General features: G+C 33.8%; 1 protein-coding gene across 11 annotated transcripts in view; it reads right to left on the reverse strand.

Annotated features, from left to right (window-relative positions):
- Nucleotides 1-13,150, reverse strand: part of LOC136041019 (sodium channel protein para-like) — a 592,014-nt gene that overhangs the window by 325,229 nt on the left and 253,635 nt on the right. For 6 of the 11 annotated variants that reach the window (XM_065725535.1, XM_065725533.1, XM_065725530.1 and 3 more), the window contains 3 exons: nt 10,106-10,229; nt 3,734-3,852; nt 1,082-1,353 (listed from right to left, as the gene is read on the reverse strand). The exons of the other annotated variants lie outside the window; for them this stretch is intronic. In XM_065725535.1, the coding sequence (XP_065581607.1) occupies nt 1,082-1,353; nt 3,734-3,852; nt 10,106-10,229 (515 nt within the window). The remainder of the gene's footprint in view (nt 1-1,081; nt 1,354-3,733; nt 3,853-10,105; nt 10,230-13,150) is intronic. 11 annotated transcript variants of the gene reach the window in all.

The following is a 13,150-nucleotide window of genomic DNA, read 5'->3' on the forward strand; positions in this document are numbered from 1 at the left end:
GTTAAAAATACCTCATTTTTTCTAATTTTTCAGAATTAACCCCCCCCCCCCCAACTACCCAAAAGAGAGCAGATCCGTTCCGTTTATGTCAATCATCTATCTAGGACTTGTGTTTATTTTTCCCACCATGTTTCATCCCGATCCCTCCACTCTAAGTGTTTTCCAAGTTTTAGGTTCCCCCTCCCAACTCCCCGCCCCCATCACAAGATCTGGTCGGGATTTAAAATAAGAGCTCTAAGACACGATATCCTTCTAAACATCAAATTTCATTGAGATCCGATCACCCGTTCGCAAGTTGAAAATACCTCATTTTTCTAATTTTTAAGACTTACTCCCCCCCCAACTACCCCAAAGAGAACAAATAAGTTCCGATTATGTCAATCATGTATCTAGGACTTGCGCTTATTTTTCCCATCAAGTTTCATCCCGATCCCTCTACTCTAAGTGTTTTCCAAGATTTTAGGTTTCCCCCCTCCAACTCCCCCCAATGTCATCAGACCCAGTCGGGATTTAAAATAAGAGCTCTGAGACACAATATCATTCCAAACATCAAATTTCATTAAGATCCAATCACCTGCTCATAAGTTAAAAATACTTCATTTTTTCTATTTTCCCGAATTAACCGGCCCCTACTCCCCCCCCCAGATGGTCAAATCGGGAAAACGACTATTTCTAATTTAATCTGGTCCGTTCCCTGATACGCTTGCCAAATTTCATCGTCCTAGCTTACCTGGAAGTGCCTAAAGTAGCAAAACCGGGACAGACCGACAGACCGACAGACCGACAGAATTGGCGACTGCTATATGTCACTTGGTTAATACCAAGTGCCATAAAAAGAACAAAGAAAAAGGGATTACAGAGGTTACAAAATGAGGCTTAAAGAAAAAGTGAAATAAGAAAAAAGTGAAAGGAATTTACAACAGCTAGAAGCAAAAGTGAAAGAAGAACAAAAAAAAGGGATTACAGAGGTTAAAAAACGAAGATTAAAGAAAAAGTAAAATAGAAAAAAATGAAGATTTCGGATAGGAAACTACGTTAATTTTGAATTAAATTAATGGAAAAAAACATCGAAAAAACTTACCAAAGCTAAACTGCTCAACAAAATCATTACAATAACAGCCGTCTCAAAGTACTTGTCCTCAATAAGCCTGTACGTTTTAAGTCTAAGTGTTGCCCAGCCTTCCCAAAAAGGTGTATCTTTTCCAGCAAGAAAGGGGAATTTTATATACCACTCAGGGGGAAAGCAGTCATCAGGGTAGAGAGGTTGTTCATCTTCCCTAGGTGGAACCATAGGCATATTTGGGTTGGTTTCAATTTCTTCTTGGTTATCAACAACGTCCTCCATAATTTCGCCTGTTGAAGGAAACTTATATTATTCAGGTGACTAATGATACGATTTTATATTTGGAGAAACAACTTTTTTTTTATATATTTTCATCATATAAATAAAAAGAAAAAAACTGCTCCCCCCTAGATTTAAAAAAATACCTTCTTTTTGTGTATCCATTAAAAAAATCTTTGCCCCTCGACCTCTACATTCTCATGAATTAACACCCCGGATTTTTAACTTAGCTGTTTTTAAGGATAGCATAATAAAGATGAGTATAAGTTCTAGCGAATTTATTGGTAAGTCAGCTTAAAGAGAGATTAAAAAAATATAGCAGTTCAAAATAGGGATGAAACCTTCTAATTGGTAGTGAAACAAATATAAATTTTTTCAACTGGATATTTCGGAGACATATACAGTGTCCATCATCAGCAGTAAAACTAAAAGACACTAATAAAAGCAAAAAAAATTATACCCAATAAACTAATTACATATAGTTTATTGCTCTTATTTTTTTCAATGCAACAGCGGAAGCAAGTCTTCTTGACCTTTTCAGTTCGGGTTCATTAGCTTTATCTGACATATCTGGTGGACAGAAGTCAAAGTTCTTAGGTGAAATGAGATTTACTTTACTTGACCTCAGTAAATTATAATAAATTGAATTCAATCCAAATTCACCTATATCTCTTGTTTATGGTATTATTCTTGAATATTTTTTTTTATTTGGATTGTTTCCCTGAAATTTTTTTTTTAAATTAGTCCCTTGAAATCAAAGAAATATTCTCAAACAAAATAAAATGATTTGGATAAATATAAATACGTTCCGATAGAGCCGACATGAAATCTTCAGGTTTGGAATTTTCCTTTAAGGACGATGAAATAGAATTATGATGTTAAAGTATTTTTAAGTATAATATTTTATTATATTCTGACATTCTAAATATATTATAGACATTCTATTAATTAATGGAAGAGCATTTTACTGCATCAGTTTTAACGGTTTAGGATTTTCTATCAGCCAGAGGAATCAATTAGGGGGCACGAGAGCCTCTGTTCTCCTATGTTTTTGCCCCTCCCCCTATTTTTTTTGAATAAAGAATTTTTGGGGTAAGGTCATTAAAAATTGCATTTTTATTCGTATTTTTTACTGCAAACTGAGAAAAACTAAAATCCCTCCCCTAGATATCGAAAAAGATATTTTGACCCCATTCAGCTAAAATTCTGTGGATTGGTCCCTCTGCTATCAACTATGTGTAATTGAAGGTGATATTCAGATACCATTCAATCCCATGGGGGCCAAAACTAGTAAGCTGCTGTCCCAAGGTTAGATACAAAGTAACGTACTTCCAAAGGATCGAGTCAGTTTTTTTCTAAAATTTCTGAATTATTCATTTTCTTCCATAAAATAGAATGGTTCAAAGAAAAAAAATATAAATTAATTTTTGGTATCTTTTGGTATAAATATTTCTCATACATGAAAAATACATGATGACTAGTTACTATAATGAACGAATCACCGGTGTATCAATTTTAATAATTAAATATTCATTTAATCATAGAATAATTAAAAAAACTAATAAGTATAAAAAGATGTATAAATCAAAAGATGTTTAATAAGCATGAAGATTGACTGAAAATTGGCTTACCTATTAATATGAATAAATCAACTCTAATAAATTTTAAGTAATAATTTTAAGTAAAAGGGCCGCAATTGCTAATTCAGTAAAACACCCTGGTTTAATATAAACTAATTTTTAGTTAAATTATTTTCTTTTTGCAAGATATACACCTGTTTTTGTAAAATGTATCCTAAAATCATGCTGCAATAGGTCGACAGTAATTAAAATAAGTTATTTCAAAATTAATCGAGTCAGTTTTTTTCTAAAATTTCTGAATTATTCATTTTCTTCCATAAAATAGAATGGTTCAAAGAAAAAAAATATAAATTAATTTTTGGTATCTTTTGGTATAAATATTTCTCATACATGAAAAATACATGATGACTAGTTACTATAATGAACAAATCACCGGTGTATCAATTTTAATAATTAAATATTCATTTAATCATAGAATAATTAAAAAAACTAATAAGTATAAAAAGATGTATAAATCAAAAGATGTTTAATAAGCATGAAGATTGACTGAAAATTGGCTTACCTATTAATATGAATAAATCAACTCTAATAAATCGTTAATTTTAAGTAAAAGGGCCGCAATTGCTAATTCAGTAAAACACCCTGGTTTAATATAAACTAATTTTTAGTTAAATTATTTTCTTTTTGCAAGATATACACCTGTTTTTGTAAAATGTATCCTAAAATCTTGCTGCAATAGGTCGACAGTAATTAAAATAAGTTATTTCAAAACCACAAAAAAATATTCAGAGGGGGTGGGACTGCAAATTACCTTCCATATCCACCTTGCCTTCCTCTTTTTGAAAATCCGGTTCATCATTCCACTCAACGATACTGCCCTTGTGACTATCGTGATCTATTCTGTACATGTGACTCTTGTATGAAGCAGTGCTGAAAATAAAGCGAAAAATTCATCATCATTTAGCAATGCACGGTATTGTTTCAGTAGGAGGGGTCTAAAGAAGTTTTCCACTAATGACATTACGGAACCAGAAAGTACCTATTTTGAAGTGATTTTTTAAAAGTCACTGCCCCGAGGTTTTCTTTTCCAGTATGTGTTTGCGAGCGAAGAGAACGGACAACCTTGGAGCGGGGTGGTCTAGGCCTTATTAATAAAGATACCCAATATTAAGCTAGGGATGACGTTTCCCTGTGGCTTGAAGGTAGGAATGAAACCCTTTTCATCGAAATAAAAAATGAAGGGGAAAAAATTGATTTTGGAACTGATTTACAAAAACAAAAATAAATTTAGAATGGGTTATTTTAATATAAATTTACCAAAAAGAGCGAATAACTCAGATTTTTATCCAAGCATATATGATTGTGTCCGATAGGTCGGATCAATTTCTTTTAAATTAAATAAAAAAAAACTATTTTTTTTAGCTGAAAGTAAGGAGCGACATTAAAACTTAAAACGAACAGAAATGATTTTTTAAAAGTCACTGCCCCGAGGTTTTCTTTTCCAGTATGTGTTTGCGAGCGAAGAGAACGGACAACCTTGGAGCGGGGTGGTCTAGGCCTTATTAATAAAGATACCCAATATTAAGCTAGGGATGACGTTTCCCTGTGGCTTGAAGGTAGGAATGAAACCCTTTTCATCGAAATAAAAAATGAAGGGGAAAAAATTGATTTTGGAACTGATTTACAAAAACAAAAATAAATTTAGAATGGGTTATTTTAATATAAATTTACCAAAAAGAGCGAATAACTCAGATTTTTATCCAAGCATATATGATTGTGTCCGATAGGTCGGATCAATTTCTTTTAAATTAAATAAAAAAAACTAATTTTTTTAGCTGAAAGTAAGGAGCGACATTAAAACTTAAAACGAACAGAAATTACTCCGTATATGAAATGGGTTGTCCCCTCCGCAATCCCTCGCTCTTTACGCTAAAGCTTTTAATTGTTTTAAAAAGTAGAATGGTGGCAAAGAGTCAAACTTTAGGTAAAGAGCGAGGGATTGCGGAGGGGACAACCCATTTCATATACGGAGTAATTTCTGTTCGTTTTAAGTTTTAATGTCGCTCCTTACTTTCAACTAAAAAAAATAGTTTTTTTTTTATTTAATTTCTGAACGTTTTTGAATTAATGCATGTTTGGTTTTGGCTCTCCGCACATAAACTATTAAAACGAAATTTGTATATGAATTCTTTTTTTGGCTAAATGGCTTTCTCTTAGTTTTGATCAGACGATTTTGAGAAATAAGGGGTGGAAAAGGAGTTCTAGTTGCCCTCCAATCTTTCGGTTACTTAAAAAGGCAACTAGAACTTTTAATTTTTAATGAATGTTTTTATTAGTAAAAAATATACGTAACTTAAGAATTAACTTACGTAACAAACTTTCATAATCTTATGTTTTTGTTATGCATACGAGGGGGTTTGTACCCTCGTTAATACCTCGCTCTTTACATTAAATCGTAAGTTTTGTCCCAATTATTTAAGAATGACCCCTGAATCAGAAAGACCGTAGAATAAATAGTTGAAATTACTAAAAATACTTTAGCATAAAGAGCGAGGTATTTATCTCTTCCTAAATACCTCGCTCTTTATGCTAAAGTATTTCTAGAACCCCTCATATGCGTAATAATCTCTGTTCGTTTTAAGTTTCAATGCTACTCCGTCCTTTCATTTGAAAAAACGTTTTCATGTTTATTTTTCATTGTATTCTTATAGTAAAGCTAGAGTATCCTGCGCCCTTTTCATTGAATTTTTCTTCCCCCACGACAGATTCCTCCAAGGAAAGCTCCTCCAACATAGCCCCCTCCCCTCAGCCCCACCCCCGAACAAAATAAAATCCCCCCTGAAAACGTCTGTACACTTCCCAATAACCATTACTATATGTAAACACTGATCAAAGTTTGTAACTTGCAGCCCCTCCCCCAGGGATTGTGGGGGAGTAATTCATTCCCAAAGACATAGTTATTATGGTTTTCGACTATGCTGAACAAAATGGCTATCTCAAAATTTTGATCCGTTGACTTTGGGAAAAAAATGAGCGTGGGAGGGGGCCTAGATGCCCTCCAATTTTTTTGGTCACTTAAAAAGGGCACTAGAAATTTTCATTTCCGTTAGAATGAGCCCTCTTGAGACATTCTAGGACCACTTGGTCCATACGATGACCCCTGGGGAAAAAAAAAAAAAAAAACAAACAAACACGCACCCGTGATTTGTCTTCTGGCAAAAAATACAAAATTCCACATTTTTGTAGATAGGAGCTTGAAACTTCTATAGTAGGGTTCTCTGATACGCTGAATCTGATGGTGTCATTTTCGTTAAGATTCTACGACTTTTAGGGGTTGTTTCCCCCTATTTTCTTAAATAATGCAAATTTTCTCAGGCTCGTAACTTTTGGTGGGTAAGACTAAACTTGATGAAACTTATATATTTAAAACCAGCATTAAAATGCAATTCTTTTGATGCAGCTATTTAAATCAAAACTCAATTTTTTATAGTTTTGGTTACTATTGAGCCGGGTCGCTCCTTACTACAGTTCGTTACCACGAACTGTTTGATAGTAAAATAAAGTTGAATAAGTCAAAGGAAAATAAACAATGAATGGACTTCGTTTTCTCGTGAAATGAAATATAAAAACCCAAATAGTTTCCCAAATATGATGGATGAAACAAATGTTTCGAGTGTAATAGGGGAAAAGTGCCCAAATACAGCAAATGACCTCTTCAGTGAGATAATGACTAATGTAATGAATGAAACATGTCCCTTGCGAAGAATAAACCCCAATAGCAATTTTCCTAGAAACCATGGATAGCTAAAGCTATTCTAGTTTCATTAAAGCAGAAAAATCAACCTTATGTGAATCATTTAAAAGATCATTCAGATGATAATTTTATGACATTCCTAATAATTCGGAATACTTTAAATTCAGTAAAACGGAAAGCTCAGGAACCTCATTTCCAAAATGAAAATCAAGGGAATATAAAAAACAAATGGAAAAAAATAAATAAACTCGGAGGTGAGAGTCATGGAGGCGACATGAGGTCGTCTTACTGATTATCGACACATAGCTAAATTCCTGTGTGGTTATCTTGCAAATGAAGGAAAAAGACTTTGCGATCAAATGTGGACTAACTTACACGAATCTGCGAGTTTTGGATGTGTTTTTGAAAGGCAGTCTGCAAGTGAGAATTCCTTTGAATTTGTAAGATTTTTGAATTTGTAAGATTTTTGTAAGATTTTGAATGAAGAAATCGAGCTCTAGCGGGATGGGTGAAGCTCTAGCTCTAGCTGAAATTCATAAAAGCCGCAAAAACGAGTGTCTTACCTGTCTTGACGCACCTCGTCAACCTTTCTCTGGATCCTGGAGCCTTCCCAGAAGCACTAAAGATTGCAAGAATGGCTCCTCTTCATAAAGGAGGAAAAAAGATGACCCTTCGAATCGAAGACCTATATCTCTTCTCCCATTTTTCTCGAAGTTATTTGAGAAAGTGGTACATGGACAGTTAAGCTACTATATCGGAAATATTAAAATTCTAATGGAACACCAATTTGGGCTCAGAAAAGGGATATCTAAGGATATGGCAGTTCTGAAATTGGTTCATTGTATTAGTGATGAATTTGAAGCTGGTCTCATACCCGCTGCTGTGTTTTTGAATATAAAAAAAGCGTTCGATACGGTGGACCACTCGGAGCTTATTCAAGCTCTTGACTCGATTGGAGTGAAAGGTTCAAGCCTGGAGTGGTTTTCATCGTATCTACACAATCGGTATCAGAGAGTTCAGAATGGATCATTTTTACCTTTAAAAAGAGAAAATAGAGTGCGTGGCCCCACAAGGGTCAATCCTGTGACTCCTCCTTTTCATCATTTTCATTGATAGAGCTAAGCATGACCTGTCAGAGGCTGGTGTCATCCTATTTGCAGGTGACATTTTGCTCTTTCTGACAGCGCCTTCACTTGATGTTTTGTGTTTAAATTTAAAATGCAGTTTCTGAATTTCTAACTTTTTTTCAACAAAATCTGTTAACCCTAAACTTCAAATCGTGGTTGATCATCAAATCACAGTTAGAGGAAATGTGATAAAAAAAGTAGCAACAACGAAGTGTTCGGGGTTTTTAATTCCTGAAAATCTGTCGTGGAAAAACCATTCAAGCGCGATAGCTGAAAAATTATGCAGAGGTCTTGGGGTGATGCGAAGAATTAAAAATCTAGTCCCAAAAAAAGATTATAAAATGATTTATTTTTCTATATTTTGTTCATCTATTAACTACGGATGCTCTATGTGGGCAAGTAATTTTGTAAAATGTTTTAAAAAGTACAACAACTTCAGAATAGAGCTGTAAAATTATTATCCAAATTTTATGATTCTGATGAGGTTCCTGCTCATGAGCATTTTAAAAAGAATAAGTTAATGCATGTATCCCAAATTCGAGATTACTAAATCGCAATTTTTTCATATAAATGTTTCAATCGCCTGCTCACCCCTGCTCTTGAAAATCTTTTTATTTTTAATAGAGACCATCATGATCATAATACAATAAAAGCTGATAACTTAATTCATGAGTTTAGGAGTACCACTCGAGCATCTTTCGTGATTCCCATTATTGTCCCCATGTTTGGAATATATTGCCCGAGTGTGAGGAAAATTCACCTAGTCTTCCGGCTATCTATATGTGGGCAAATAAATTTCTTTTGTTTCGTGAGTGAATTTGATGTGAAGCCCGCTCAAGGTTCTCATTCTATTCAATTTATTTCTCCGATTTTCTTTGCTGTTAATTTTTTTGTCTTATATTTTCCTCCGTCTCTTTTTCCCTTTCTTCCTTCATCAGATGAGTTTCTTGTGTGTTGATTAGCGCAGTGTGAATATGGTTTTAAATTAGCTGAGGGTGATAACCTCGCTTGTCCTTCTAAGCTTAATGCCTTTCTTGGCATGTCAAAGACGAATAGTGTTAATTTTCTTTTTTTTAAATAAATGTATACCTCCCTCTCATATCTCTCTCTTCCCCGAGTCTGAGGGCAGTCATGTCGTCCTTAAAGATATGGTTATTGGACCTTATAACTATGATGAACAAAATGGCTATCTCAAGATTTTGATTGGACAACTTAGGGGAAAAAGGGGCATGGGAAGGAGGAAAGCTAGGTGCACCTCAATCTTTTTGGTCACTTAAAAGTACACTAGAACTTTAGATTTCTTTTTGAATGAGTCCTATCTCGATTTTCGGACCATTGGTTCGGCACGCTCATCCCTGGGGAGTCAAAAAAGAAAAAAAGAAAAAAACAACAGAAACAAAACAAAAACGATCAAATAAAACGCATCCATGGTCTTTCTTTTGGCAGAAAATTCAAAATTCCTCCTTTTTAGAGATGGGAGCTTGAAAACATTCCGTTTTTTAGAGATTCGGTTACTATTGGCCCTAGCCGTTCCTTGCTGACAGTTCATTACCGCGAACTGTTTGGTGTGCATAATTGAGGTGTCATATAATCTTTTACTGTGACAAGATCCAAAATTCCACCTGTAAGCCTTTAAAGTACCAAAGAACAGTGAAAACAAAATATGATTGTTTGAGCTGGACAAGTGGAAACTTATAAAAGCATATATATCTTAAAAAAATAGGAAAATGAGCTATTAAATTTTTGGCAAAAAGACCTCTATGTTTACTTCTTTTGTGGTAGCTTGCACCAGAAATAAAAAAGAGAAAAGGCAAGTCACAATTCAGCAAAAAATCAGCTGAAAACCTACCAAAAAGCTGAAGAAGGTAAAGTTTTTCTGTGAAGCTACAGTCAAACAGTTCGTTGCACCGAACTATAAGTAAGGAGCACTCGGCCCAATAGTAACTGAAACTTCACAGTAACCTAATAGCAACCGAACGGCTCCGGGTTCAGGGCACATAAGATGTTTTTATTATGATATTGTTGGTACTTTAAAACGTTGGAACAAACATAAATCTCCCAAAATCACAAAGCCGCAGAATAGGTGTAGGTTTGCTTGTAAAGAACGTTTGCTAAGGTTGCGCAACCTGTTTTCAGTCACATTTATGTTGCATTAACATGACTAGTCATATGATTAGCCCTATAGTCTGTGTTATGTGAAAACATGATTAGCCATAATAGTGGCCACATTAAAATGATTAGGATTTCAATAAAATTTCCAGGATAGTATTTCTCGGGAATCAAGGAACTATTTGAAACTCACCTTTCTGCATCTTCATCTGGAAGATGAACAACTGTATGAGATCCAAAATCCATGTCAATCAATTCTTGACTACAATTATAACTTCTTCTGTTGTTCATTCCACGTAGCTTCTCTTGCATTTTATCTAAAACCACAAAGGTTAGTTTTATTAGAAAGAAGAATTACAAGGCTTGTCATAATTAAAGCCTTTTCAAGCGAAGTCGGTCGAGTGAGAATAGTTTGCGTTCACAAGATGTGACTTTTTCCGAAAGAAAAGTCACTTCAAATGTACCCGATTTGCCTTTTGAGCCTTATTAATTAAAAATTTTTCCCAAAACCTAAGTTGTTCAAAGAAAAGTAAAGAACTTCACTAAATCAAAAATGAGCACAAATAAAATCAAATAGTCTACCAAGTGCAAAACTACCACAAATCGGCATTGATAATGAAAAAAAAAAAAAAAACAAAAACGAATAGAAATTATAAAAAATAACCAAGTCAGACTTAAAACGAGCAGAAATCAAAAAGAACTCATCATTTTGATGAGTAGGTCTAAAAACTCCTTTACCTTCCCAAGGCCAGAATATAACTTGCACTTTACTGAAAAAACAAAAAAGAACAAATGAATGCGCGTTTTCAGTTTAATATACATATGCTGAAATTTATTTCTTAAAATTTTAATAATATTTGAATTATTAAATTTATAAAATGAAAACATTAAAAAGAATATTTTCAAGTAGAAGTACAAATTATATTCTGGCCTTCGGAATGGGGTTTTGAGCCCTATTCACGTCAATTTCTGCTCGTTTTGAGTCTAACTCGGTTATTTATTGTAATCTCTGTTCTTGGCTTTCATTTACATGTCGATGCTGATTTGTGGTAGTTTTATGCTTCGTAGATTTTTTTATATTTTATTTTTTGGCAATTTTTGGTTTAATGGAGTTCTTTTTCTTTGAAAAAGTTATTTTGTGGAATTTTTTTATATAATTTATTTCAGTTCGTTTTATAATGACATAGTCTTTTTAGGGAAAAAGAAAATAGTGGTTTAAATGTTTTCGGTTTTTCATTAAGAATTTGTAGTTTCGCCTGCTATTAGTAAGCTGGAGAAAATTTTTCAACATTTATTAACAACATACACCATTTTAATAATCTGGACATAAATATTATTGTTTAATCTAGTTTCATATATCATCTAGTTGACCTGAAAATTGAAACTTGATACCTTTCACAAAAAAACATCTATTTATGCTCTTTGACAGCTTTTATACACTTACACTCTTTTGATTTAGTTAAATTTTAAGAGCAGAAGTAGTATTAGAAGTAGCCCCAAAAGTTTGAACATAATACGTTCAGTTGTTCTTGGGATAATGCAGAGATGTCTTATTGGCAATCGTATAAACCCAGTGCTTTTTTATTTAATCTTATGGCAACATTTTGTTTTTAAACATAATGGGAAACTTGCACAACTGGCGGGGGGTTGACGGACGCAATAACCCTACAGATACAGTTGCAAGACTGTTCAGCTATGCTGAACAAAATGGTTATTGTAACTTTTGGTTGGAAGTGTTTGGAAAATTATGAGCAAAAGAGGAAGGCTGATTGCCCTCCAATCACTTTCGACTCTTAAAATGGGTACTAGAACTTTGGATTTCCAATAAAATTAGCTCTTTTAAAATACGGAAAAAATTACTAGCTAATTAAAACTTTCATTAAAACTCAATACTTTCACCTTAATATCCTCAGGTTTATTAGTAGTAGTAGTAGTACCAGTAGTTAAAGTAGTAGCAGTAGAGGCAGAGTTAATAGTAGCAGTCTTAGCTTTAGTAGAAGTAGTAGAAGTAGTAGTAGTAATAGTAGTAGTAGTAGTAGCAGTAATAATATTAGTAGCAGTAGTAGTAGCTGTAGAAGTAGAAGCAACAGTATTATGATGCAAATAGTGTCTTTTGGTTAGTTCAATATCCCCCACAACAAGCGTTGAAAGTTTAAATTTTACATACGAGATTGTTCCCAAGATATTGCTGATAAGCTCTTTTGACAACTTTCATAAGGATGACAGGTTGCCATCCGTGCAACAGAAAATTTCAGAAACTTATTCCGAAAATTTCACTTTCATACCCTTAAGTATAGTTATAATAGTAGTCACTCCAGTAGTACAATTAGCCATTGCTATGATATTGCTGGTTTGATAACCTTTGATAACCAGTACATTCATATAGTTCTTGCAATTCTCTTCTTAATGCTCTTAACCTTACAAGTAGTTGCCATAGAAGTAGTAGTTGGAGCAATAGTAATAGTAGTAGCATAACTAGTAAATGTTGCAGTAGCAGTAGCATTAGTAGCAGTGTGCACATATTGCGTTTTGGTGAATTGATCTTCCCCTTTAGATAGTATCTGAAAGTTACAGCTTAATGCAAAAATCAATTCTGAATATACGCTATTTTGACAATATAAATGCACATAGTGTCTTTTGTTCATTCAAATTTGCCATCAATATTCTCTTAAATTTCATTTTCATAGACTTAGTCTTAATAGTACTATTATCGCAGCAGTTTTGGTGGTAGTAAAAGTAGTTGCAGTCTTAGTGTTGTATTAGTAGTAGAACTAGCAGTAGTAGCAGCAGTATTAATAGAGGTAGTACCATGTGCATATGCCTTTTGGTCAGTTAAACATTGCTTTTATGATGCCCCGGAAGTTTCACCTTGACATGTTAAACCGTTCCAAAAATATTGTTGATGTGCGCTTTTTACACCCTTTTGACGCCCTTTTCACTTTAATATTCTGAGCTTTACAAACTGTTGCAATTGAAGTAGTAGTCGGAGTAGTTTAGTAGCGTATTTGCATAATTAAAAGTATCAGTGCCATTAGTGTTAATAGTGACCTACAAATATTACCTTTTTGTCAATTGATCTTCCCCTTTAAGTATTCTCCGAAAGTTACACCCTCTTGAAATACGCCCCTTTGACTCCATTTGCATAATCTGTTTTGATTTAGTTCAAACTCCCCCTCAATCTTCTGTTAAAATTTACCTTCATACATATAGCCTTAATTGTGCTAGTACCATAGTAGTA

This window comes from Artemia franciscana, chromosome 21 (genome assembly GCF_032884065.1).
Source record: "Artemia franciscana chromosome 21, ASM3288406v1, whole genome shotgun sequence".
In the NCBI taxonomy this organism is placed as follows: domain Eukaryota; kingdom Metazoa; phylum Arthropoda; class Branchiopoda; order Anostraca; family Artemiidae; genus Artemia; species Artemia franciscana.